Below are 26,536 nucleotides of genomic sequence, written 5' to 3' on the forward strand. Positions count from 1 at the left end.
AGAGAGCGCGTCCTTTCTTGATTCTCCCACCCCTTGGTCTCTTGGGAGTTGTAGTTCTCTTGGATTGTCCTTTTCCCAGTTCCGTGGGCGAGAGACGGCGGCTGCTCGGACTCCAATTCCCAGCATGCACCCTTCCCCAAGGCTCCTTGCCCTCCTCCTTTCCCCGCTTCATGCCTGGCGGCAACCCCGCCTCTTGCCTGCTCCGAGATGGGGCGGGAAGGAGGGCGGGAAGGAGGCGGCTCCGTGTCATTCCTTCGGCGGCGGTAGCTGCGAACGGTGTCAAGCTGGCGGCGGGCGGTAAGGGCCCTCTTTTCTTAATCGGATTTGGATCAACCAACTTTTTTTGGGGGGGGGGCTTAATATCCTCTATGGGGAGAGATAGGAATATATCCCTCTCCCCATGGAAGATAAGGCCTCTGTGGAGAAACTGTATGAACCCCCCCCCCAAAGATGGGGCGGGGGAGCCTGGGTCCCCTATAGGGATGAGGTGCCTCTAGAGCAGATTGCAAAGAGCCCCGTATAGTGACAGGGACCATTTGTGGAGGAAATGCATGGAGCCCCCCTCCCTTTCCAGGGAAAGTGGAAACTTACTTTCCTTCCCCAACCTGATGCTCTCAAGATGCATCGGACTGCAACTTCCATCCGTGATAAATACTCATGGATAATGGGAATTGTAGTACTAGATGCAAACTCTGTGGTAGAGCCAGAATGCCTCTGGAGGCCGAGTTGGGGGGCTGGGGCATGGTAGCTTGTTTGGTAGAGCATGCGACTCTTAATCTCAGGGACTTGGGTTCGAGTCCCATGTTGGGCGATTCCTGCATTGCAGGGGGTTGGGCTAGATGACTCTCACGGTCCCTTCCATCTCTACAATTCTGTGGTTCCTGTTGTTGTTGGACTCGTGTCAGCCCCAGGCAGCATGGTCAACAGTCAAGGATGATGGGAGTTGTAGTACAACAAAATCTAGAGAGCCACACTGCCCCATGGATTGAGGTATGGGGAGAATGCAGACACCCCATTGGAAGGGGGTAGTTTGGGTTGGCCCTGTAGGGATGGTATAAAACGTATAGAAGTACCTTCATAAGAATGCAGCATCTAGACAAAATTCTTCCTCTCTTGTCCCTCTGTGCACAACCTGAAGGTAGTGAGCCTTGCACAATTCTTTATTTTGAACTTTTAACCACACATGTTTCTGAAGTTAGGCACCACTGTTTTCAGTCGGGCTCACTTCTAAGAAAAGTGTGAGCAGGATTTCTGCTGTGGAAGCTCAACCGAGATGGAGTATGGAAAGGAGGATCTTATTTTCAATGCTATTTCCTTGTCTTCCTTCATTAAATCACCCGTGTTTAGCATCCGCCTCAAACATGCATGCAATGCAGGGATGTTGCGCTTGGACAAGCCCCTCTTCCAGGTTTGACTGTATTTGGCAGGCAAATTCCCGGACCAGTATTTCAGCATATTTCTCAATTGTTCACTGCTCACGCTGCTGCCATGTTGGGCGAGATCACCGATCTAGGTGGTGTGGCAATTTTACCTTTCAGCAGAGTCCTGAAGAAGGTTGCTGCAATGGCAACTTCTTCACGCACAAAGCACGAGTCTTAAACTGCTTCAGATACTGGAAGGGTTGCATTCTCTTGCTTAAGCCTTTCCATTCATGCAGGTCCACATGGGGGGGGGGGATCTTCTCTGCCACCCACTGCCATGGACGGAAGTTTGGTTGGTGGGTAAGTGGGAGAGGGCTTTCCCCACAGCGATGCCCCGAAAGCTGGAACTGGACATTTGCTGAGCTCCTTCCCTGATGACGTTTCAACTCCAGTTTAAAACTTTTATTTCAACGAGCCTCAGTGGAAGGGCTGCAGCTCAGTGGTAGAACACACACTTTCCATGCAGAACACCTTAGGATCAGTCTCCAGTGGCATCTCTAGGTAGGGCTGGGAGAGACCCCTGCCTGAAACCCAGGAGAGCCGCTGCTGGTCAGTGTAGACAGTCCTGAGCTAGATGGACCAATTGTCTTGACTCGGCATAAGATAGCTTCCTATGCACCTTTTTAAATATTTGGTTATGCTCACTCACAATGTTTGTTATGCGATTGTATCGGCTTTCTATATTTTTATGTGTTATAAGGGCATAAGAAGAGCCTGCTGGATCAGACCAGATGCCTGTGGGATGCTCACAAGCAGGACATGAGTGTAGCCACTCTCTGCCCGCCTGCAGTTCCCAGCAACAGGCATTCAGAGGCATAGAACATAGCCTTTGTGGGTATTAACCATCAATACTGCTGGGGTAGCTCATATGGAAGAGCATGAGACTCTTAATTACCGGTATGTTGGGCAAAAAGATTCCTGCATTCAAAGGGGCTGGAGCTGATGACACATGTGGTCCTCCACTCCTCCATGAATTTGACTAATCCCCTTTTAAAGCCCTCCAAGCTGGTGGCTATTGCTACCTCTTGTTGTTTTAAGCATAAGACCAATTATGGATGTACACTGCTACCAGGATCAGAGGCACGATGCCATTGAATACTGGTTGCTAAGAGTTGCTTTCTCGCTTGTGGGTCACTGAGAAGCATCTGCTTGCCACATAGGACTTTGTTTTGGTCCAGCCTGAATGCTTCTGAAGCTCTTTCACCAGTTCCAAGTTGCCTTGGGTGCTGTTACGCCACTGGAAGGCACAATATCATTTAACGATGAATGACAGTAATTGAATTAAGGCGTTTGCTGCCACGAGGCGTAGCTAGTTGGCGGTTCTGTGGGCTCTGATGATATCAAAACAGGGGTTTGCACAACGACGTGGAACATGGGAAGCTGCCACATCCTGAGCCAATCTATTTGTCCCTGTAGCTCAGTATTGTCTACACTGACTGGCAACAACTCCCCAGGGTTTCAGGTAGGGCCAGGACATTCCCACAGCTACCTGGGTTTGAACCTGGCCCTTTCTGCATGCAAGGGAGATGCTGTACTACTGAGCTGTGGTCCTTCCATAGAGGAGGAGAGGTTTATTGAGGGCTATTGCCTGTGATGGCTAAATGGAACATCCCTGTTTAGAGGCAGCATATCTGTAAATGCCAGTTGTGACTTGGGGAGCGGGGAGGCAAGTGAAATGGTTGTTGCCTTAATGCTTTTCTTATGAGCTGAGTTTGCAGAAACAGGGGTTCTGCTTTATTGAGGTGCTGGGAGACCACAGAAGATGCGATGGGTTGTGTAGAGATAGCACTTGCGTAGGCCTCTGCTTCATGGAGCAGAGGAGATGGTGGAGAGGCTTCCCTTCCAGACAAGTGGCAACGTCTGCTAAATGCAAAACAGGCGAGATTTCAAGGGAGCGGTTGAGGTTTCTGACTCACTGCAGGCAGCGGCTAGCTGGCAGAGCTCATGGTATGTGAGTGAATTGTATTCACCCCCCCCCCCCACTGGGTGTGTTCAGTGTTGCCTTTTTCCTTTCACGGAAGTTTTATGTTTCAGAGGAGTGTGGAAAACCCTCTTCCGAACTTGCGGCTTGTCAGAAGTAGTTTAGGGCATCTCTGACGAAGGTATTTTAGCAGCAGCAATCTTTGCAGGAGACATTTTAACTGGATTCTTCCCCCTGTTCCCTAGCTCCCCTGAAAATTGTCAAGCAGATACAGCCAATATGTTTGGACCCATAACCTGAAATGTTGCAATGAATAAAGTCTAAGGGTGCGGATTTGAACTTGGGTCCCCCCAGTTCTTGTCTGATGTTCTGGTAACTACTACAAAATATTAGCTTTATCTCTGCTGTTCTTGAGCAACCTTTCTTACCTGCTAGCAGCTGCAACAGCGCCAGTCCTTGCACAAAGCTGCTTTAGGCAGCAGCAGCCCACAGGGAAGGCCTAACAACAAATTCTGCATTATGCTGCTTCCGATTATCTGGGGTTGGCAGCTTAGATCTGGAAATAAGCTTAATAAGCAGGTGTGTGTGTGTGTGGAACAATAGTTGTATTATTGTTATTATTATTAATTACATATATTCATCGATTTCTTCAAAAGATGCCAAAAATGTTTTACAAAAACAAACATTTAAACTGACATAAACATTATAACAAATTAACCTCAGAAGATGGAATCAGGATGGCTTTAACAGTTTGGAGAACTGGGCCAAAATTAACCAAATGAATTTCAAAAGGGACAAATGTAAAGCTCTGCATTTAGGCAGCCATAATCAGATGCACAAATATAGGATGGGAGACACCTGGCTTGCCAGCAATACATGTGAAAAGCATCTAGGGTAGACCACAAGCTAAGCATGAGTCAGCAGTGTGATGCAGCAGCAAAGTAAGCTAATGCAATTCTAGGCTGCTTCAACAAAGGTATAGGATCCAGATCTAGAGAACTTACAGTACCACTCCATGCTGCATGAGAAGACCGAGAGGTGATATGATACTTGAAAAGCTGCCACATGGATGATGGAGCAAGCATGTTTTCTGCTGCTTTGGAGTGTAGGACCCAAACCAATAGATTCAAATTACAAGAAAGGAGATTCTAACTCAACATTAGCAAGAACTTTCTGACAACAAGAGCTGTTTGACAGTGGAACCAAGTCTCTTGGAAGGTAGTGGACTCCCCTTCATTGGAGGTTTTTAAAGAGAGGTTGGATGGCCACCTGTCAGGGATTCTTGAGCTGTAATTCCTGCATAGCTGGGGGGTGGAATAGAAGCCCCTTGGGGCCCCTTCCAGCTCTGCAATTCCATGATTCTCTAAGCCAAAATACTGACTGGTGATGTCTTTTTTATTTGCTTTATGAATGCCATTTTATTTACCTTAATGTTGTTTGCTGCCGTAATATTTTTTCCTTAATGTTGGCTGGGTAGAATTTCCCCCTGCAAATAAATAAAAAATAAAAGTTCCCTTGTGTTTAATTTCCTCCCAGCCTGTGCTCTTGCAGTGCTAAGAGCAGGTGGCCTGTTGAATTACTTGGGCAGGAAAACAGAGGTTTTAAAGGTGATGTTAATTTAATTGGCCTATTTTTCAACCAGGCAGATAAGAAGATCAGAGAGGAGGCTGGTGTGGTCCTAACTCGACAGCTTGCAAACTGCTGAGCTCAGGGGAGAAAGAAAAAGGGTTCTTTTCGCGTAGCAAAAGCGTTTCATTGTGGGGGAACCTCAGGTTGAGTTGCCCATGTGGCCCTTCAGACCCCTCTTTCTGGCCCTCTCATGAGGAGGGGGAAAGGAGGGTTAGAAAGGATAGAAACCTGAGTGAAATTAATGGTCCTTCCTTGGAACTCGGCCTAGTGAGCCCTTTGGCTGCTGTTGCCATGGAGACCGGATTGTTATGATCTCCTTGGGCCAGAGAGGATGGGTTTTGTCCTCTAGAAGCCCTGCTTCCTTTTAGCCTCCTGCTGCCCTCGTTGGTTTGAAAGCTCATGAAAGCCCGGAAGAAGAAGAAGCCAGGCTTGCAACAGAAGCCGCGGCCCTCGAGGAGCTGCCCCAGTTTGCTGGATGCCACCCCCAGGCGGCCCATAATATCTCGCAGAGTCTGCCCGCACAGGTGGGCTCCTCTGACCCGGCCTCGCGGGGCAGTGAGTGGTCCCGGCCGGCGAGAGCCATGGAGGTGTGAACCCTCGCCTCAGGAAGTGCCTCTCCTGGATCGGTTCGGCTCCGTGCACATGGATGGTGAGAAGTCAACGAGTGGGGCTCCTGTTTGCTGCACTAATAATGCACAGGTCAATCTGTGGGGCATCCGGTGTGTGTGTATGTGGGGTTTCTAGCGTGCCAGAATTTCAGTAGTCCTGGCAAGAGTATTCCATCTGTGCCACTTAATACCAAGGTAGAAACACAAACACATATACACATGGGTGTATCTCTCTCTGTATCTGTGCATATATTACATTTATTTTGACATTTAAATCCCACCTTTCCTGTGAGGAGCTCAAGGTGGCCTAGATGGTTCTTCTCCCCATTTTATCTTCACAACAACTCTGTGAGGTTCTTTCTTTCTTTCTTTCTTTCTTTCTTTCTTTCTTTCTTTCCCTCTCTCTCTCTCTCTCTCTCTCTCTCTCTCTGTGTGTGTGTTTGAATCTTAATCGATCCAAGACTGGAGTGAGATACTTGTGTGTCTCCTGCCACTTGTTGATGGACTACAGCTCCCATCATCCCTGACCATTGGCTATGCTTGCTAGGGCTCATGGGAATTGGATTCTAGGGCTAGGCGATATCAGGTTTTCGTGATGTATCACCAGCTAAACATCGCAATAAAGTGATACATCATGATCTTGAAAATGATGGAGCATCATCCACCGGCCCTGCGAGGCACCAGGGTGAAGCTGCTACCACCATGCCCTCCACTGCCAGCGCCCAGTGAAGGAAGAAAGGAGGCAGTCCGCCTGCTTGGCCAGAGAAGAAAGTTAAGACGCCAGCTGGCTGACAAGCCCCACTTGTAATATACCTCTGAGTCCAAACGCTGTTGTGATCTGGCCCTCAAACTGGTCCTGGACAATGTATTGATACATCGCCCAGGCCAATTGGAGTCCACCAACATCTGGAGGGCCATGGGTTTTTCACCCCTGCCCTAGACTGATTGAGGTCATAGAATCATAGAATTGTAAAGCTGGAAGGGACCCAAGGGTCATCTAGTCCAACCCCCCGGAACGCAGGAATCTCAACTGAAGCATCTAGTACAGATGGCCATCCAACCTCAGCCAAATATGTTAGATCTGATCTTCAGCTTAACAAAACTGAAAAGAGTATGCTTGGTTAATTTTACTCCTGCGTGATTCTCATTATCTTTTTCCCCCGTGACAAAAATTACTTGAGCTCAAATAACTACATTATTGTGGGTGGGGGAATCAATGGGCACTTTATGTGGTTTAAATGCTATATCCAATCAAAGCTTTCCTTGGAAGCTGTTATGGCTGAAATACCTGTTAATGTCCTGAGACATGACAATTCAACAGCACAAATCATTTTACCTTATTTACATGCAAAGGTGAAAAAGCACTAGAAACTGCTGACATGCTAATCTTAGCATATCCAAAGAGTTGTGTGTTTATACCAGGGGTAGGCAACCTAAGGCCTGTGGGCCAGATGCGGCCCAATCGCCTTCTCAATCCGGCCCGCAGACAGTCTGGGAATCAGCGTATTTTTACATGAGTAGAATGTGTCCTTTTATTTAAAATGCATCTCTGGGTTATTTATGGGGCATAGGAATCTGTTCATTTCCCCCCCCCCAAAAAAAATATAGTCCGGCCCACCACATGGTCTGAGGGACGGTGGACTGAAAAAGGTTGCTGACCCCTGGTTTATACCATACCGTACAATTAAAGCACATGGAATCTTGGGAACTGTGGTTTGTTATGGTGTGCTGGGAATTGTAGTTCGATGAGGGATAAACTACAGTTCCTAGGATTCTTTGGGGGAAGCCATGACTGTTCAAGTACTATAAACGTGCTTTAAATGTATGGGGTGGGCAGGCCTTGCTAGCCTGGCTGTTGTTGTTGTTGTTGTTGTTGTGTATTGACACCCCCCTTTCTCTCCTTTGTGCAGCTGGGGATGCCATGGGGGGAACAAAGCCTGGCCCAGTGCAGATTGTGCTGGTGCACAAAGACCAACACTCCTTTGAGCTGGATGAGAAGGCGCTGAGCCGTGTCCTCTTGGCTGATTCTATCCGGGACCTTGATGTTGTGGTGGTGTCCGTGGCCGGTGCCTTCCGCAAAGGCAAATCCTTCCTCTTGGACTTTCTGCTGCGTTATATGTACACACAGGTGAGCCATCCCTCTGTCCACTGGTTCATTGTCTGCTGCTATTGTTAAAGGTCCTTTATTAATTTACAAAGCCCAGAACGACCTAGGGCCAGTGTACCTCAGGGAACACCTGAATGAACCCTTACAGCCCATCTCAGTCCTCGAGATCATTTACAGGAGTGTTGTTTACTGTTCTCCAAATTTATGAGGGTCATTTAACAAGGAATCAAGCCTTTAGTGTCACCAGCTCAATCCTGTGGGATACTTTGCCAGCAGAGATTCAGCAGGTGCCTTCTGTGCCAACTTTTAAATGCCTCCTGAAAACTTTCCTAATCCCTCAGGCTTATGCAGGCAATTAAGAATGCATCTTTCTGCAATACAAAGCTGATTTCTGATTTTGACTTTTGATATGATTTTTATTGTGTGGTTTTATGTACAATTGTTGTACATTGCCTTGTTTTTTTTTTAAAAAAATGAATAGCAATATATAAATATTTTTTTATAAATAAAAAATAAGCATTATTTAAAACAATGCACCTGGAGCTTAAGAGAGCATTTTCACAAGTAAAACAAAATGGACACAAGGCTCCTGTTTGCAAAGAGCCTATATTCTGTTCATCTTCAGTCCCCAAACTTTCGGTGGAACCATGCAATCAGGTTTCGTTTGGGCTTTTTTGCATCATGATATGAGACCACGTTTTGGTTCTGGTTTGTTTTATTTAGCTAGAGATAGAATCAACCGCAGTTCTGCAGGTTTGTAATATGACTGGAAGCCTTTGTCAAAACTGAAAGCAGGAGCTGTTATTCTCTTACAGGGGACATGTGGGAGCCTGTTGGCTCATTCTTGTAATACTACACAGTTTCCTTATTTGTGCTGTTTTCCTGTTGTTCCGCAGAAAGAAGGGGGCAGCACCAATTGGCTGGGTGACAAGGATGAACCCCTGACAGGCTTTTCCTGGCGCGGTGGATCTGACCCAGACACCACAGGCATCCAAATCTGGAGTGAAGTTTTCATTGTGGAGAAACCAAGTGGAAAGAAGGTACGGGGGCAGTTGAGAAGGAGTTGGAATTTGATTAAAATGGAAAGCGAAAACGTTTCTTCACCCCTCCATGGCCACAGTAGGAAACCTCAGGACTGAGGGTCAAATGTGGTCCTCTGCTGTGTTCTGGTCTGTTGCCGCAACCCATGGTGAAAGAGGCACAGTTGGTTGAAGGTTTCTGCACCATGGACAGCTCCAAGTGAGCAACTTTCTCCAACAAAGGCCCTCCTGCAGACCGCCTCCTCCAAGCTCCACCCCTCAGAACTTTAAAGGGCCAACCCTGTTGTCTGAAGATGGGTGCTCCTCCTTCATGCCATCTCCTCTCTCCTGGTGCACTTCTGACACGGCAGGACTGCTGATGTGCAGTGGGAAATGTCTGGCTTTTTTTCTGGCTCAGGAGAAGGTGTCTGCGAGGGTCCAGGCTCTTTCCTTATAGCAGTTTTAGAAATTAGCCAGACTGTTTTCACACAATAATACCCCATCCTGTAGAATTCTATCAGTTATATTTTAGCTCCACAATCAGAATTTCAGGAACAAAAATGCTTTTTCTGTGCAGCCTGAGCAGTGCCTTAAAGGCCCTAATGGTCTGGGAAGTGTCTCTGGGAGCTCTTGCCCCATCACTTCAGACCCCATGCTCTCCCTAACTTCCACAGCCAGCTCTGAGCCCAGACCCAGCTCCCCATCTGGTACCCCTGCAGCCTCTGTGTCTATTTCACAACACCCTCCAGTCCTTGCTGTCAGGTCCTCTGGACTCTTCCCCAGGCCACATTGCTTCCCCAGCCACCCCCACCCTTAAAAAAATAATAATCCAGCAAGGACTGAGTATGTTCAGAGACCACAGAATGCCAGGGGGTGGGGAGAGTGGGAAACTGTGGGGTGGAGAGAGCACTGGAGCATCTCTTGAGCCTGATGCTCTCACCTGTGCTTCCAGGTGGCGGTCGTGCTGATGGACACCCAGGGAGCTTTTGACAGCCAGTCAACAGTCAAGGACTGTGCCACCATCTTTGCTCTCAGCACCATGACGAGTTCTGTTCAGGTGAGTGTCCCCTGTTTTTTGGTCGTCGTTTGAATAAGGTGTGGCAAGGGCTTTCGCCATGGGCGTGTGATGGGACTCCTCATCGATTGGAGGGGAAGGCGGCTACAATCAAGACAGAAAAGCCAAAGCTGGGCTGTTTCTGGGAAGGCAGTCTGTGTCTCTAGGCCTCTCCTGGCCTTGGAAGTGTGTGTGTGTGTGTGTGTGTGTGTGTAAGCGTGTGTGTGTAAGTAAATATATACAGTGGTACATCAAGTTACAAACACCTCAGGTTACAAACGCTTCAGGTTACAAACTCCGCTAACCTGGAAGAGTTACCTTGAGTTGAGAACTTTGCCCCAGGATGAGAACTGAAATCGTGTGCCAGCGGTGCAGTGGCAGCAAGAGGCCCCATTAGTGAAAGCACGCCTCTAGTTAAGAACAGTTTCAGGTTAAGAACGGACCTTTGGAACGAATTAAGTTTGTAACGAGAGGTACCACTGTATATTCACCCATCCAATTAGGAGTCTGAGCTTGGGAGCGTGTTGGGGACCTGAGAGGCTTATATTTAATTATGTGTATTTAAATCCCGTCCCAGAAAGTGAAAGCTGGCAAAACAGAACAAGATCTAAAAATTTGGTGGAATTTTGTCCTGTTGTTTCCCTATTCATCCCTGGGCCCTGAAGAAAGCCTGGTCCAAGGTTTCCCAAACTTGGGTCTTCAGCTGTTTTTAGACTACAACACCCATCATCCCTAGGTACCAGGACTAGCGGTCAGGGATGATAGGAGTTGTAGTTCAAAAATGGCTGGTGACTCAAGTTTGGGAAGCCCTGGGATAGTCTAAGTGAAAGCATCTAGGAATGTAGGGAGCTGCCTTATGCTGAGTGAGGCCATTGGCTGAGTGTTGCCTCCACTGACTCGGAAGCGGCTGTCCTGAGTTTCAGCCGGGGGTCTCTTCCAGCCGCACTTGGAGATGCCAGGGATTGAGGCTGGGACCTTCTGCCAGATTAAATCAGTTAAGACAATCTTTAATGAGCCATAAGAGTCTTTGTTGCAACAGGCTAAGGCGGCTGCCCTTCTGGATTTTTTTCACCATTGCAGCTGTCCCTTTCCCCCTTTTTAGATCTACAACTTGTCTCAGAACATCCAGGAAGATGATCTGCAACAGCTACAGGTAGGTGATAAGAAACCATTTCCCCTTGCAATGCTCATGGTGCTGTGCAGAACACAAAAGGGGATACAGTTGCTGTTGTGGTGGTGGTGGTTGCTATAATTCCTATTTATACTTACTGCTTGATGTCAGGATAGGCTTCTTAGTGGTTTCCAAGTAGAACAAGCTCTAGTTCTGCTTGCAGGTTATTGTGATGATAATCTGGTCGGCCACTGTGAGAACAGGATGCTGGTCTGATCCAGCAGAGCTCTTTCTGTGTTCTTTATACTTTCTGAGCTCAAGCTGCGAGAGACCCGGAGTCATGGGCACACCTCTTGCTGCCATTCCCTTATCAGGGGTTCTCAAAGGTTCTCAAAGGGAGTGTGGCAGGAGAGAATGGCAAGCATGGCAGGAAGGTTGAAGGACCATCAAAGAAACACTTAAAGATTTCAGTGTAGTGTAGTATGGTATAGTCCCAGTATAGGATAGTCCTGTATCAAAATAATTTTTATTTATTTGCAGAATATGGATATATTTTCAAAATGAGAGCAAGAGCATCGAGTGATATTGGTGTTGTTTCCTTTTGTTTTCCAATGCAATTCTTATCAGTAGAAAATTTGGTGTGGTGCAAGCAATTTATTTTTCTGAGAGCGTGGCCTGGGTAATATTTTTTTTGAGAACCGCTGCTTTAGATCTTTAAACAAAATCCAGCATGTTTTTGATTTCCTTTTGTAGCTCTTTACAGAGTATGGACGCCTGGCCATGGACGAGAGCTTCCTCAAACCATTCCAGGTATGCATCTGAACAGATGGGGCTGGGCCAGTCTTGGCCGGTGGGCCCTCAATTCCCGCAGTCCATGCACACCCTAGATTTGCACAGTCTGCAGATTTGTTACTCCACTGTACGGAAGCTTGATGCAGATTTCAAGGTTCAGTGGGGAGAAATGGGCAGAGGGGTGGTTTTTTCAAATCCCTGCTCGATGACAAAGCTTATTGGGCGACCTTGGAGCACTCATTGTTCCTTCAGCCTAACCTTCCTCACAGGGTGTTCTGAGAATTTTCTTTTCAGGGCATGGGTTGGGAAAAGGACAATGCTCTGAGAGCTGCTTGCAAGGAACCGTGGAGTGCAATGAGAGGTGGATCAGTTTTGTAGAACTGAACTGAGTGGTGAAATTGGATTTTCTGTCTGTATATATTTAGAGTTGAGTTACTCTCACTTGCCTGACATATTTCCGGTCCTCTCCAAACATACTTTTTATGGTGCATTCATGGTCGGTTGTGTTCATGATGGTATCGGGGCAGTTAGATGCGGTCCTGCTTTCAATCCTTTGTGTTTGCAGAAAATTCTAGGTGGACGTATTGCTTCATTTCCCATTGGTGCCTGCCGTATTAGGTAAAGGTAAAGGGACCCCTGACCATTAGGTCCAGTCGTGACCGACTCTGGGGTTGCGGTGCTCATCTTGCTTTATTGGCCCAGGGAGCCGGCGTACAGCTTCCGGGTCATGTGGCCAGCATGACTAAGCTGCTTCTGGCGAACCAGAGCAGTGCACGGAAACGCCGTTTACCTTCCTGCCGGAGCAGTACCTATTTATCTACTTGCACTTTGACGTGCTTTTGAACTGCTAGGTTGGCAGGAGCAGGGACCGAGCAACCTGAGCTCACCCCGTCGCGGGGATTCGAACCGCCGACCTTCTGATCGGCAAGTTCTAGGCTCTGTGGTTTAACCCACAGCGCCACCCGCGTCCCGCCTGCCCTATTACTTCCCTGTAACTTTTCATACTGCAAATGACCCAGGGTGGGTGGTGGTTGTTTTTTTTTACTCACCTTCATTGCACAGCAAGGCACGTAGACAGCCAAACCAGGATGAATGCTCCTTGTTGTTTAACTGCCAACCCCCTTAAACAAATCAGAAGGAATGCTCAATAAAGATAATGTCACATGACCTCTTCAGGCATCCTTTCTATGGCACATTCGTGATGGTTTTTTGCTTCTGATGGTGTCGGGGTGGTTATGTGCAAAGAGTGCCTCCCTCCAGACAGCGGTAACACTGGGGAAGCCTCGCCGAACATCTGTTAAAATGGAACAATGCGTGGATGGCCCAGTATAAAACCCATCATGAAAGTACTATTATTGTTTAATGATATGTTGCAGAATACAGTGGTACCTTGGGTTACATACGCTTCAGGTTACAGACGCTTCAGGTTACAGACCCCGCTAACGCAGAAATAGTACCTCGGGTTAAGAACTTTGCTTCAGGATGAGAACAGAAATAGCACTGTGATAGCGGGAGGCCCCATTAGCTAAAGTGGTGCTTCAGGTTAAGAACAGTTTCAGGTTAAGTACGGACCTCTGGAACGAATTAAGTACTTAACCTGAGGTATCACTGTATATGTATATGTCTTGACTATGCTACCACTCAGTGGATTTGTAACTGGCTGACTGACCGAACCCAAAGGGTGCTCATCAATGGTTCCTCTTCATCCTGGAGAAGAGTGACTAGTGGGGTGCCACAGGGTTCTGTCTTGGGCCCCGTCTTATTCAACATCTTTATCAATGACTTGGATGATGGACTCAAGGGCATCCTGATCAAATTTGCAGATGACACCAAACTGGGAGGGGTGGCTAACACCCCAGAGGACAGGATCACACTTCAAAACGACCTTGACAGATTAGAGAACTGGGCCAAAACAAACAAGATGAATTTTAACAGGGAGAAATGTAAAGTATTGCACTTGGGCAAAAAAAATGAGAGGCACAAATACAAGATGGGTGACACCTGGCTTGAGAGCAGTACATGTGAAAAGGATCTAGGAGTCTTGGTTGACCACAAACTTGACATGAGCCAACAGTGTGACGCGGCAGCTAAAAAAGCCAATGCAATTCTGGGCTGCATCAATAGGAGTATAGCATCTAGATCAAGGGAAGTAATAGTGCCACTGTATTCTGCTCTGGTCAGACCTCACCTGGAGTACTGTGTCCAGTTCTGGGCACCACAGTTCAAGAAGGACACTGACAAACTGGAATGTGTCCAGAGGAGGGCAACCAAAATGGTCAAAGGCCTGGAAACGATGCCTTATGAGGAACAGCTAAGGGAGCTGGGCATGTTTAGCCTGGAGAAGAGGAGGTTAAGGGGTGATATGATAGCCATGTTCAAATATATAAAAGGATGTCACATAGAGGAGGGAGAAAGGTTGTTTTCTGCTGCTCCAGAGAAGCGGACACGGAGCAATGGTTCCAAATTACAAGAAAGAAGATTCCACTTAAACATTAGGAAGAACTTCCTGACAGCAAGAGCTGTTCGACAGTGGAATTTGCTGCCAAGGAGTGTGGTGGAGTCTCCTTCTTTGGAGATCTTTAAGCAGAGGCTTGACAACCATATGTCAGGAGTGCTCTGATGGTGTTTCCTGCTTGGCAGGGGGTTGAACTCGATGGCCCTTGTGGTCTCTTCCAACTCTATGATTCTATGATTCTAACTGAGCCAAACCTTCTCAGAAGATCTGTTTTTGAGGCCCTTTCTCAGTCCTCCCGCCTCTCTCGCCCCATGCAGACCCTGATGTTCCTGGTCCGTGACTGGAGCTTCCCATATGAGTACCACTACGGCTTGGAAGGTGGCATGCGTTTCTTGGACAAGCGTTTGCAGGTAAACAAACAAACCCAAAAGCAATTGAACCCGTTGGAAGAGACCTGGCGGAGAGGAGGTCGTCATGGCATGGAATTATTAGTAAAAGTAACTACAGGACTAGAACCTTTGCTGGGTTTTTATTTTAAATGAAAGTTTGACAAACTCAAGGATACTACCACGTTGCAGCATGCAAGCATCCTTCTCTTTAACTTTGTCCATTTATATTTCCTCCAATTTGGAAATTAACATTGTTCTTAACTTGAAATTTTTGTGTGTGTATTCTCTCAGCGTTTAAAAAAAAGTAAAGTGTGAGATGACTTATGGTCCTTCCCACCACCAGGTGAAATCTCACCAGCACGAGGAGATCCAGCATGTCCGGAAACACATCCACTCCTGCTTCACCAACGTCAACTGTTTCCTCCTGCCCCATCCAGGCCTCAAAGTGGCCACCAGTCCGAATTTTGATGGGCGTCTGAAAGGTATGGGCCCCGCGTTGTCCAATGGCACACTCAGCAAGCCAGGATTAGAAACTCTGCTTTGTTCCCGGTTTGCAGGGCGTGGAAGCAGCAGGTGAAAAGGCAAAACTGTGATCTGGTGGGCGGGCATTGTTGTGCACGAGCCCGAGGGATCTGAAGGATCTGTTCACGTACCACCAAACCATGGTTTGGTGGAACTAGCCCTTATGTTGTCCCACAAACCAATGGCTAAGCTTCCTTAACCATGGTTTGGTGCGATGCAATGTTTCAGAGGTACCCAAGGGAGTGCTTGTATGTGCTTTTGTGGAGGGGAATATTTTATATGTACAGTGGTATCTCAGGTTACATACACTTCAGGTTACAGACTCCGCTAACCCAGAAATAGTACCTCGGGTTAAGAACTTTGCTTCAGGATGAGAACAGAAATCGTGCTCTGGCGGTGCGGCAGCAGCAGGAGGCCCCATTAGTTAAAGTGGTTGTCAGAGCTGCCCTAGGTCCCAGCTCACAAAGGACCAACGCCAGTTCTTGTTATATACAACAGTCTTTATTAAAGTTCAGTTTCGATTTCAAAGCCGCGGCGCGCAGCTCTACGTCTCAACTCTAGACCGCTGAAGCTCCGTCTGAATCTCCTCCCCCTAGACACCAGTTTAAGACTCTAGCCTTGCTCCACCTCCTCCTCTGCTCTCTCCTCCTCTGGGTCCGTCTGCCTGCTGGGGTGTTGCCCTTTCTGGACTCTTCTGATGCTGAGTCCCCGGATTCTTCCCCCTGCCTCCGGCGTGCTTTAGGACCTGGCTCCCCATCCGGGCTTCCTGCTGTCCCACGCGCCTGTACATTTGAACTTGGCGCGCGCGCCCAGCCGGCAACCTTCCTTCTGACCGTTTCACTGCTCCTGTCACTGCTTCCCCCCCTCGGGGGGGGGTAGCTGGACCTGACTTCCCCTCCGTTCCCTCACTCTCCGATGGAGGCGTGGCCAGCTCTGACTCATTTTCTCTCCCTACTGGAGAAGACGCTGGCCCTGATTCATGGGACTCCTCCCCCCCACTCCGCTCTGGTGGGGGAACTGGTCCTGATCTCCCGCTGCTGCTTTGGGAGTCCCCGCTGGCCCCTTGTTTCTGGTGTGTCCCCCCGGGACCCCCCTTGCCCTGGCCACCGGCGCCCCCCCCCCCGGGAATCTTCTGAATCGCTGGAGAAGCTCATGGAATCTCTCGGGCCACTGTCATACTCCCCTACGCTGCCCTCAGATTCTTCCCCTTCGCTCTCCGTTTCCTCTCTCCCCTGTGTCTCTGCTCCTGAACCCCTGACAGTGGTGCTTCAGGTTAAGAACAGTTTCAGGTTAAGTACGGACCTCTGGAACGAATTAAGTACTTAACCCAAGGTACCACTGTATATGTAACTTTCCAGCAAGGCTATTGAAATTCTGTGGCCTGTATGCCAATTGACGTGCTCTCTCAAATTTGCATAACTGATTTTGCACACTTCCTTACTTTGCATAATTGTTTTGACTTCCACTAGTTTGCTTTGGGGCTCAGTTCAAGACACTTGCTTTGACCTTTAAAAGCCCTAAAGCGTTTAGGAACGGAATATCTCCAGAATTGTTTTTGCCTATATAAATGTCTCAGAGGTCCTGCTTTCATGGTTCAGGTCCTTCCACTTATCTGAGATAAGCCACAGGGGGTACCTGGGAGAAAAAGTCTCCTGGTCTGTATTTAGACAACCTCCTGAGAGAAATGTGCTTGATTTTGTTTAACTGGGTTTTTGGAAGATTCTCATTTGATTATTCTGCTTTCATTTTTAAATAGCTCAATTTTTCCTGCAATTAGTTGTCATTTTAGGTTTTTATCATGTTGATCTTTTTGTGTCATGTACTTTTGTTTTGTTTTTGTTTTAAAAAACCCAGTATATTTATCTGAAATAATTGTGATTGGGAGGGTCAAGGAACTGTATTGCTTTCCAATTCAGCTGCTTCCCTGGCTTTGAACACAAATTTTCAAGAATAGGTTTGCCGACAGAATCTCTGTGGAGAGGATACTTGAACTGATGATGCATAAATACAGTGGTGCCTCGCAAGACGAAAAGAATCCGTTCCGCGAGTCTCTTCGTCTAGCGGTTTTTTCGTCTTGCGAAGCAAGCCCATTGACGGCTTAGCAGATTAGCGCTATTAGCGGTTTAGCGGCTTTTAGCGGCTTATCAGCTTGGCGGATAAGCGGCTTAGTGGCTTAGAAAAAGGGGGGGAAAAGAAAAAAAAAACCCGCAGGAACTCGCAAGACATTTTCGTCTTGCGAAGCAAGCCCATAGGAAATTCGTTTTGCGAAGCACCTCCAAAACGGAAAACCCTTTCGTCTAGCGGGTTTTTCATCTTGCGAGGCATTTGTCTTGCGGGGCACCACTGTAAACATATTGATTGTGGTACTGTGTGCTGTACTGTGTGCTCTATATGATTGTGTACTGTGTACTGTGTACTGTATATGTGTGCCACTGGACAAGTTACTGTAGTTATACGTAGTTCTGGAATAATAATAATAATAATAATAATAATAATAATAATAATAATTTATTTATACCCCGCCTATCTGGCTGGGCTTCCCCAGCCACTCTGGGCGGCTTCCAACCAAATATTAAAATACAGTGGTACCTCGGGTTACATACGCTTCAGGTTACATACGCTTCAGGTTACAGACTCCGCTAACCCAGAAATAGTACCTCGGGTTAAGAACTTTGCTTCAGGATGAGAACAGAAATCGTGCTCTGGCGGTGCGGCAGCAGCAGGAGGCCCCATTAGCTAAAGTGGTGCTTCAGGTTAAGAACAGTTTCAGATTAAGAACGGACCTCCGGAACGAATTAAGTACTTAACCCGAGGTATCCCTGTACAGTAATATTTACTTGAAAACCAGTTGAAATTATTGGGAGGTCGAGAGAAAAAGAATAGCTTTGCCATCATGAGGAGTAGAATTGTCAATCTTCTTTTTTTAAAAAAAGAAAGTTGATGTGCTCAGCTGCCTTTTATGTACCTAGTGCTGTATTTGGTGTGTTTTTATGTGGAATCGCAGAATTCCGGCTATCCGCAAATGAGAGCAGTTTCCTTCAATTTTCTCCTACCCCCTGTCTATCTCTTTTCTCGCAGACATTGCAGATGAGTTTAAAGAACAGCTGCAGAAGCTCATTCCCTTTGTGCTGGATCCCAGCCAGCTCTTGGAGAAGGAGATCAACGGTTCCAAAGTGACTTGCCGGGGCTTGCTGGAGTACTTCAGGGTATGCTTCGTTTATTTTTCTCCCCCCCCCCCCAAAAGGCAGGGGGTGGGGATCTCTTGTGCCTTGGGATGTCGTGGGACCCCATCAGCTCCAGCCAACTCTGTGGTGCGGCCGCATTTGGAATTCTGTATACGGTTCTGGTCGCCTCACCTCAAAGAGGAGTTGGAAAAGGTTCAGAAAAGGGCAGCCAGAATGAAACAACTCCCCTATGAGGAAAGGTTCCTGCGTTTGGGACTTTTTAGTTTAGAGCAAAGGCAGGTGAGAGGTAACATGACCGAAGTTTGTAAAATGATGCCCGGCACATTTAAACGCTAGAACTCGTGAGCATCCAGTGAAGCTGAATATTAATGGTAATTCAGGACAGGTAAATGAAAGGACTTCTTCACACAATGCGTAGTTAAACTGTGGAACTCCCTGCCACAGGAGGCAGTGATGGCCACTAACTTGGACGACTTTAAAAGAGGATGAGACAAATTCATGAAGAGAAAGGGCTAGCGATGGCTACTAGCCACGATGGCTATGCTCTGCCTCCGCAGTTGGATGTGAGGACTGAGCGTGCTCCTGGGGCATAGAATGTTGACTGCCTGTTGATGGAAAGAAATAGAAAGCCAGAGGGGAAATGGAATGGAGTATCCTGGGAGAGGGCACGGCTGGCTAGATTGCTGAGCAGGATCACTCTACAATGCGACATTTTGTTGTTGGTGTCACTTGTTTCTGGCAGCTAGTACTTTTACCACCTAAGACTCTCTTGTTTTATTCTTAAATTACTGTACTGAATTGTTACTAGACATTCCAGTGGAAGAACAAAACAAGTTTGCCAGTCCCAGCTATAATAACTTTTCAGAGGTTGTATCGCAAATGTATCCGCTAAGTCTGATAGGTTTCTTTTTCTCAGTGCCTTTGGTCTCAGAAGACTGTCTACCTGTTCTTAACCATCCAAACAGAGGATCTGGCCATTTGAAGGAGGAGAGAAATATAGTCCCAGCCACAAAGCTAGAATTCACTATTAACTGCTCCATTTGGAAATACCCTCTGTTTAAGTGACTCAGACAGATTAAACACCACTCCTTCTCTGTTTGATAGCGGTTTCACTGGCACTGGGTATTCCAACACCCTCCCGTGACTCCTTAGTAGCCTCTTGTAATTCCAGCTTCAAGATTCAGTTTGTTAACTAATTGGTGTTGGTATTCTTGTTACTGGCAAAGGACTGTAGCTGAACACTGTTGACGTTTCCTCCCTCCAGGCTTATATCAAGATCTACCAGGGGGAAGACCTGCCTCATCCCAAGTCCATGTTGCTGGTAAGCTTTGCCTGGGGTAGCAAGATACACTATGTTCCTATTTGGGGAGTTGCCATCACTTGGCAGAAGGTCCCACCCAGTGGCACCCCCGAGGTAGGGCTGGGAGAGAGAGTGACTGAAACCCTGGAGAGCTGCTGCCAGTCAGTGTAGACACTGCTGGGCTAGGTGGACCATTGCATCTGTGGGAAGAAGGGCACACTGCTTTCTTCTTAAGAGGAAGGCCGTGGCTCACTGGGAGAGCACATGCTCAGCATGCAGAAGGTCCCAGGTTCAATTCCCAGCGTCTCCAGGTAGAGCTGGGAATAACACCTCCTCTTTGAAACCCTGGAGAGCCACTGCTAGGCATTAGCAATCTAAATGGATCCAATGAGTCTCACTCAGCAGAAGGCAGTTTCCCATGTTATTTCAGGGCTAGATAGATCCAGAGGGGCAAGCTGGGTAGAAGGCAGCTACACGAAGCATGCTAAGGGGAGAAACTTGTTCAGAGGTCTTGCGTGGAGCTCAGCTGCCATGCTCTCCACTGCCTGCCTCTGCCCCGCATGACTCCTGCAGTCTTAAGCACCTTCCTGTTTGTGATGGGTGCTAGATTGACTGTCCCACAGCACTTGCTGATGCCAGTGTTTGAAATTTGTCAGACGCGTTTTGCACCCGGCTATCAGTCACTTGCGACCAACTTAAAGATGCCCAGGCACTAGGAGGCACATGCCTGGGGATCCTTGGGTCTTGCCTGTTTTCACACACTGACAACACATCCTGTAGAATTCTATCCATGGTATTTTTTTCTGCACCACCAGAATGAATTTCAGGAACCCAAAAGTTGTATTGAAAAATACGATTTGAAAACTGTTTGGCCCTCAAATGGTAACTAAACATTCTGTTCTGGCGACTGCAACCTTGGTTTAAGGAGACATTTGCCATCCAGCTTACATATCTGAGTTTCTAACACTGGCTGACACTGGTGCCAGGGCACTTGGTCAAGTGGGTAGTTTGCAGTCTGGGACATAGAACTCACCTGCAAACAACTCAGTTTTTCTTCACCCTTCCTTTTTTTCTTTTAAGCAATGGAGTTTCTGGTCCTTATGATTGCAAAGGCATGTTTGCTGAGCATGTACCCCAGTTTGCGGGGAGGGCATAAGATTGCAGACGTGGGAAATATGCCTTGTTGGGGGGGTGGAGGGGGGCACAGACGGTGGAACTGATTACATCCCTGTGCTCATTTTATGATCTTTGCTCTCAGGCTACTGCCGAAGCCAACAACCTGGCTGCTGTTGCTTCGGCCAAGGACATGTATTACACCAATATGGAGAAGGTGAGAACGGAGTTGGGGTTGGGGCAATAAAACGGCAAGAAATTCACATTTTAAAGTGATGACACAGAACAGTTAGAGAAGCTTCTCTTTAAACACTTCTCTGAACTGAAACAACTGAAACAGTTGAGACCAACAGGCCCAAAGAACAGAAATACAACCAAGACAGCCCATCAAGTTATAAGGTAGTGGCATTCACGTCTGATATTTCCTCCCCAAGGTAGGGCACAATGACACTCTCTCTACAAATGGAACTCCCTTATCTCACCAGTTCCAAGCTATAGTCTGACCTCTGATGGGGCAGCTTCCTAGGACTGAGTTAAAAAGGATGCTTATAGCCAGTGGAGGTTGGTCTATTAGGGTGAATAGGGCACTGCCCCATCTATTTTAGTCCACCCTCAGCCAATGCCAGGATGTGGCAGTTCCTGTTAAGTTTTCTCCTCCTTAGTTCAGCGATGCCCTTGCAGAATTCAGCAGCAAATAGGATGGCGAGATGCTAGAGTGAGTTGGTGCTGGCCGCCGTTGGCTCTGGCGCCACCTACTGTCAGGCTCCTTGCCTTCCACCCAGTGTGAGCACTAGCCAGCATTGTTCTTAGCCTGCTTTGGAAGGTTGGCAGTGTTAACACCTGTATCCCCTGTCCTGCCCCCCAGCTATGTGGCGGCGACAAGCCATACGTCGCGCCGGATCTCCTGGAGGAGAAGCACCGTGTGCAGAGCGCCATGGCCTTGAAGCACTTCCAGACCATCAAAAAGATGGGGGGCAAGGAGTTCAGCCAGCGCTACGAGGAGGAGCTGGTGAGGGAGATGAACAGCATCTACGAGGACCTCTGCAAGCACAACCAGAGCAAGAACATCTTCAACACGTTCCGGACGCCTGCCGCCATCTTCAGCCTCATCATCTCCCTCTACATGGGCTCCAACTTCTCAAACTACATCGGCCTCGGCTTTGTTGCCCAGCTCTGCACCTTTCTCGTAGGGATCCTCCTCCTCTGCCTCCTGGCCTGGGGCTACATCCGCTATTCAGGCCAGTACCGCGAGCTGGGCGTCATCATCGACACTACGGCCGAGTTCCTGCTGGAAAGGGTGAGTGGCGGCCTACAAAGCACCAGGTGGATTAACCGTGGAAGCCCTAGGAAATAGCCCCACATGGACCTGTGCTTCCATATGTAGTATTCTGTATCGCATGGCATGCAGGGACCAACAGAAACACCCACCGTAATGAAACGGTGCGATGGCAGAGGCAATATGTCTCTGGATCAGAGGCATAGCCTGGGGAGGGCTGGGGGGTCGTGGTCCCGGGCGCAGATTTTGGAAAGGGTGTGAGGGGGCGCAACCAGGCACCCCCCATGACAGGCTCCCTCATTCACTGAGGCCGGGCCTTTGGGGCTGGGGCAGCGGCACCTCCTCCTTGCGGCTGGTAAAGGGAGGCCCTTGCGTGCCCCAACCCTAGGCTGGCTGAGGGCGAGGAAGGGGGAAGGGTGCTGCCACTGCTACCTACTGAGGGAAGAGGCTCTGGCAGCTGCCTCCTCCTTTGTGAACAGGATGCCACAGCCCTCAGGTCTCTCCTCCTCACGAGGTGGCTTCAAGTCTCTTTCTCCCTCCCCTGGCTTTGCCTCACTCATAGCAGGCTCAGACCACTGCAGCAAAGTTGGCGATGAGGGCTTGGGCTTGTGCGGCCACCTTTCGCTTTCTGGGCGCCAACAACCCACATGACGCCACTGTTCTGGATCCCAGTTGCTGGAAAACATAGGCGGGGAGAGGAATGTTAGATCTGCCTCCTGCTTGTGAACTTCCCAGAGGTATCTGGATGGCCACTGTGTGAACAGGATGGTGGACTGGACAGGGCAGTGGCCTGATGCAGCAGGACTGTTCTTATGTTACTAACAGAATAATAATATTTATATGCCGCCCATCGGACTGGGTTGCCGCAGCCACTCTGGGCAGCTCTCAACAAAATATTAAAAACACAATAAAGCATCAAATATTAAAAACTTCCCCATATGGGGCTGCCTTCAGGTGTCTTCTAAAAGTTGAATAGTTCATTTCTTTGCCGTCTGATGGGAGGTGAGGAAGAGGAGACCTGTTCAAAAGTGGGATCTTGCTCTCAATTCTGTTTTTTGCAGCACCTGGCCTCAAATAAATATGAAAAGAAAAAAATGGGGGAGGGAGGAGCAGGAATCTCAGTTCCTCAGAAGGCATTTGTGTGACTGAATGCCACCTGTTACGTCTTTTGACGATTCAATGTTTTGAATGTTATTCCTGCATTGAAGGGGGTTGGACCCCGTGATCGTATGACCTAACTTTTCTCCCCTCTCCCCAGGCCACCAACCGTACAAACAGTTCCACTCAGGTTGCGGAAACAAGCAGCTCGTCGTCGTCCTCCAGGCCTCCGTCATCTAGGCCGAGACCCGAGGATAAGAAAAGCAAGTGAGGTCTTAGCAGGAAAGAGAAAGCTACAAACTCGTGGCCAAAGCGACCGTCTCGCTGCAGCCTGCAAACCCGGGAATCGCTTGCAGGGCTTCTAGAGAGCAACTCAGCCTCTGGTTCCGGATATTATTTGCTCCCTTCACATTTAATATTTCTTTCTTTTTTTAAAAAAGAACTGCTTCCCTTGCTCCCCTCCCTTTTAATTTTTGTGCACTTTAAAAGAAAAATCAGCTTTAACGTTCTGTACCAGTTCGTGCCTTGCCTGGGAGCTTTGGGGGGGGACACCCCCCCAAACGTCAGGTGCTGATCTTGTTCCTTCCACTACCCCCTTCTTATCTCTTTCTGCATATTCTTCTTGGGGATGGGAGGCAGCGGTTATCTCCCTCCCCAAAAGAACCAGCTGCACCACTACCGGCAGCGAAACCTCCAGTGCTTCAGCTCATTGCAGCCATCTTGCTGGCGGGGCTTCTCCTTTGGGCATCCTTTGCCCCAAAGTGGAAGATGTGGATTTTGTGGCCTGTGCCAGGGCCAATCCGAAGCAACTTGTGCCTTTGTGACGCTGAACAAGCACCCTTGTGCCTGTGGCAGCGAAGGGACCCCTCACTTAGTCCTGCTGTTGCCTTAGAAAACAGTATCCGTAGGCTTTTTTCAGGGAAGAACTGATTTATTTAGCATCCTGCAGGCGCTGAGACTGGTCTCTGTCCTTTTGCCCCCAGTTCCGATCCTGCTTTCGCTCTCACGCAGCCGTGATGCATCGTGAGGGCTGGGGGACCGAGTGTGTCCCTATGCCAGGTTCCAGGCAGGCGTCTCTGTGGGAACAAATCAGCTGTGTGCACAGTCGAATACCCGTGGCAATGCTGAATCCTCTGTTCAGAGGGTTGCATCCAATGCTAGTCCCACGCAGGATAGACCCGCAAGACATGACTAACATTTATTTCAGTAGGTCTACTCTTGAGTGGGAGTAGTAGGCTGCAACTCTGTGTACCGTAGAAGCTGGGGAAAGCCACCGATGGTGCCTGCCAGATGTTGATGGACTACAACTCCCATAATCCCTGTCCATTTTTCTTGCTGCCTTGGGCTGATGCTGGTTGTACTTCTGTGATATCTGTACCCTGTTGGCTGCACTTGCTCTCAGCAGCGATCTGGGAATGTGCCTAGATCAGCAACCTGTGACCCATCAAGCCAAACAGCCATGTATGACAGCCTCTTATGGGGTCGGGGGGCAGGTTGCCTGTTTGGCACTTCGAAAAAAAAGTGTGTGTGTCAAGATGCAATCTCCAGTCTGTGGGCTGGGTCAGGCTTGGTTGGACACAGATTGTGCAAGTCTGCTCTGGATATTGACCTGTGAGTCAGGTGAAATTTATTCCAAGAAGGCTGGGAGCAGGCCTAGGAGATCCATCGCCTGGACTAGGGAAAGGAGGATTGGCCAAGTGGGCTCACAGTCTTAAAGTCTTATTTGAGGGTGGGTGGGGGGAAGAGGAAGCAGACTCCCATTCTGCACAGTGCTCCAAACAAATCCCTTAACCCCACTAGCTTTCTCTCCCCACAAACAACGCCTGCCCCACCGTGTGACAGTTAGAAAGTTCCAAGTCTGCTTGGATGCCAGAAATGTCAGGTCAGAGGGTCTGGTTCTTGTTTCGGTTCCAATGTCTCTCCTTATTCCTGTGCCACACACCAAAAAATTAATTTTTCTGCTCAAGGCTCCTAGTTACTCCCGCCTCTTCTCACATTCCTGGTTTCCTCCTTTCCTCACAGGTTTTAATAGCTTTATAAGGCCAGGGGTAGGAGCTCCCTTCTCGGCCTTGCCTTTTGCTGCTTTGCTGCCCCTTTCCCCTTTGCAGCTGGAATAATATCCTGATCAAAAAGCACAAGACACTGACAGCTTCTAGGCCCACTGCATTGCAGAGGGGGGAAACTGGCACCACACGGCTTAATATTCATTTCTGCTCTGCTTGTTGGGGTGGCCTCCCTTGCGTGGTCCCACTGACCTTTCCATTCCATGGCTTGCTTGTGTTTTTGGTAAACCAGGTGTGAGGGAACTTTGGCGCTCCCATCATCCCTGGCTATTGACCGTGCTTGCAGGGGCTGATGGGAGATTTAGTTCAGCAACAAGGGTTCCCCCACACCTGTGGGACAGCTTTTCACGGTGCCCCTTTCCCAACGGCACATGTTTCGTGTTAACGGTTTACAGCGTGTGTATGTGCGCACGCACGGGGCGGGAGCTGAAACATTTTTCCAAGGCTGTGGTGGCAGTGAAGTCATCTGGGCGACTTTAGCTGGAGCTCCAGGTGGCTGTAACATTCCACTTGTTCTATTGCTCGCTGACGGGTAACTTAACTCTTTTTCACTTGCGTATAGGGGCACATTTGCACGATAACCTGGTTGCGGGGAAGGGATGCATGAGTCGTTCTTGGCCTCATTGCTTGTAACCTTTTGAAGAAATGGGGTGTGGGCAACCTGCTTGCACCTATGTCTTTTTGAAGGGTTACGCCAGGAGCACAGAACAAGACGGTGCAACTCCTGTTATCCACTTTCTGCAACCAGGCAATAAGTAGTGTCAGCCTGCATTTAACTCTCCCTCCTCGCACACTCTTTCCCCCTCTGTATTGGATGTATCGTATAGCAAGGGGATGCCCCTCTCTGTGTTGCCGCGTACCAGTTGAAATTAGCTTGCAGCTCAGATTGGTTAGGAAAGGAAGAAGCTCTTTTTGGCTCCCTTTGGAACACACAGGTTCTACACAGAAGGGAGGGGGGTGTTAAGTTCAAATCGGGGTCCTGCTACTCCCCTGCCCCAAGAAATCATTCTGTTGATAACTGCCCATGTTATGTGCTCATACAGCCAGGTTGCGTGATCATTCCTTTCTCTTGTTGAGAGCACTTCCTTGCCTCCTCGTCTTAAGAACTCCCTCTGTGAGCTTGTTAGTCATTGTATTAGAACTTTCAGCCGGGGACCAACGCTGTGGGGGAGGGAATGTAGATGCCAAATCATATTTATAAAGCGCAAAAAAGAATTGCATTCCACTTTGCAACTGCAAAAATAAAGACCAAGATACTGAAACTGTTGTTTTGATGTGTGTTTGTTCCTCCCTCCCCATGTGTACACACACACACACACACACACACACACACACTAATGTGAGTTGAATGGATGATGTGCACAACAACTGGCCATTATGCACATTCACCAGGCCTCATGGACAGTATACATAATCTGTCCATGGGCAGGGAATTGTGCATAATCTCCATCAAACCTTGGGGAATGTGCACAT

The 26,536-nt window shown here is 48.3% G+C and overlaps 1 protein-coding gene across 2 annotated transcripts; it reads left to right on the top strand.

Annotated features, from left to right (window-relative positions):
* The first annotated feature begins 155 nt into the window (after nucleotides 1-155).
* Nucleotides 156-26,325, top strand: ATL3 (atlastin GTPase 3). 2 transcript variants are annotated; one of them, XM_081842936.1, is made up of 13 exons: nucleotides 156-297; nucleotides 7,490-7,707; nucleotides 8,583-8,726; nucleotides 9,658-9,762; nucleotides 10,862-10,912; nucleotides 11,624-11,680; nucleotides 14,435-14,527; nucleotides 14,850-14,988; nucleotides 18,107-18,234; nucleotides 19,478-19,534; nucleotides 20,772-20,843; nucleotides 21,492-21,923; nucleotides 23,161-26,325. In XM_081842936.1, exons 1-13 carry the CDS (start codon nucleotides 171-173, stop codon nucleotides 23,269-23,271), a joined length of 1,734 nt encoding a protein of 577 aa, XP_081699062.1. In that variant the 5' UTR covers nucleotides 156-170; the 3' UTR covers nucleotides 23,272-26,325. The 2 variants fall into 2 exon arrangements, with proteins under 2 accessions (XP_081699062.1, XP_081699063.1); XM_081842937.1 differs by lacking the exon at nucleotides 156-297 and adding an exon at nucleotides 5,289-5,620.
* Nucleotides 26,326-26,536: the final 211 nt, after the last annotated feature.

The sequence above is a fragment of the Podarcis erhardii genome (genome assembly GCF_964252035.2).
Source record: "Podarcis erhardii genome assembly, chromosome: 15".
In the NCBI taxonomy this organism is placed as follows: Eukaryota; Metazoa; Chordata; class Lepidosauria; order Squamata; family Lacertidae; genus Podarcis; species Podarcis erhardii.

Coding starts and splice junctions, on each gene's coding strand:
- ATL3 (XM_081842937.1), top strand. CDS start 5,371: ATGAAAGCCCGGAAGAAGAAGAAGCCAGGCTTGCAACAGAAGCCGCGG. Junction 14,528..14,849: donor TCTTGGACAAGCGTTTGCAG/GTAAACAAACAA, acceptor TCCCACCACCAG/GTGAAATCTCACCAGCACGA. Junction 18,235..19,477: donor GCTTGCTGGAGTACTTCAGG/GTATGCTTCGTT, acceptor TCCTCCCTCCAG/GCTTATATCAAGATCTACCA.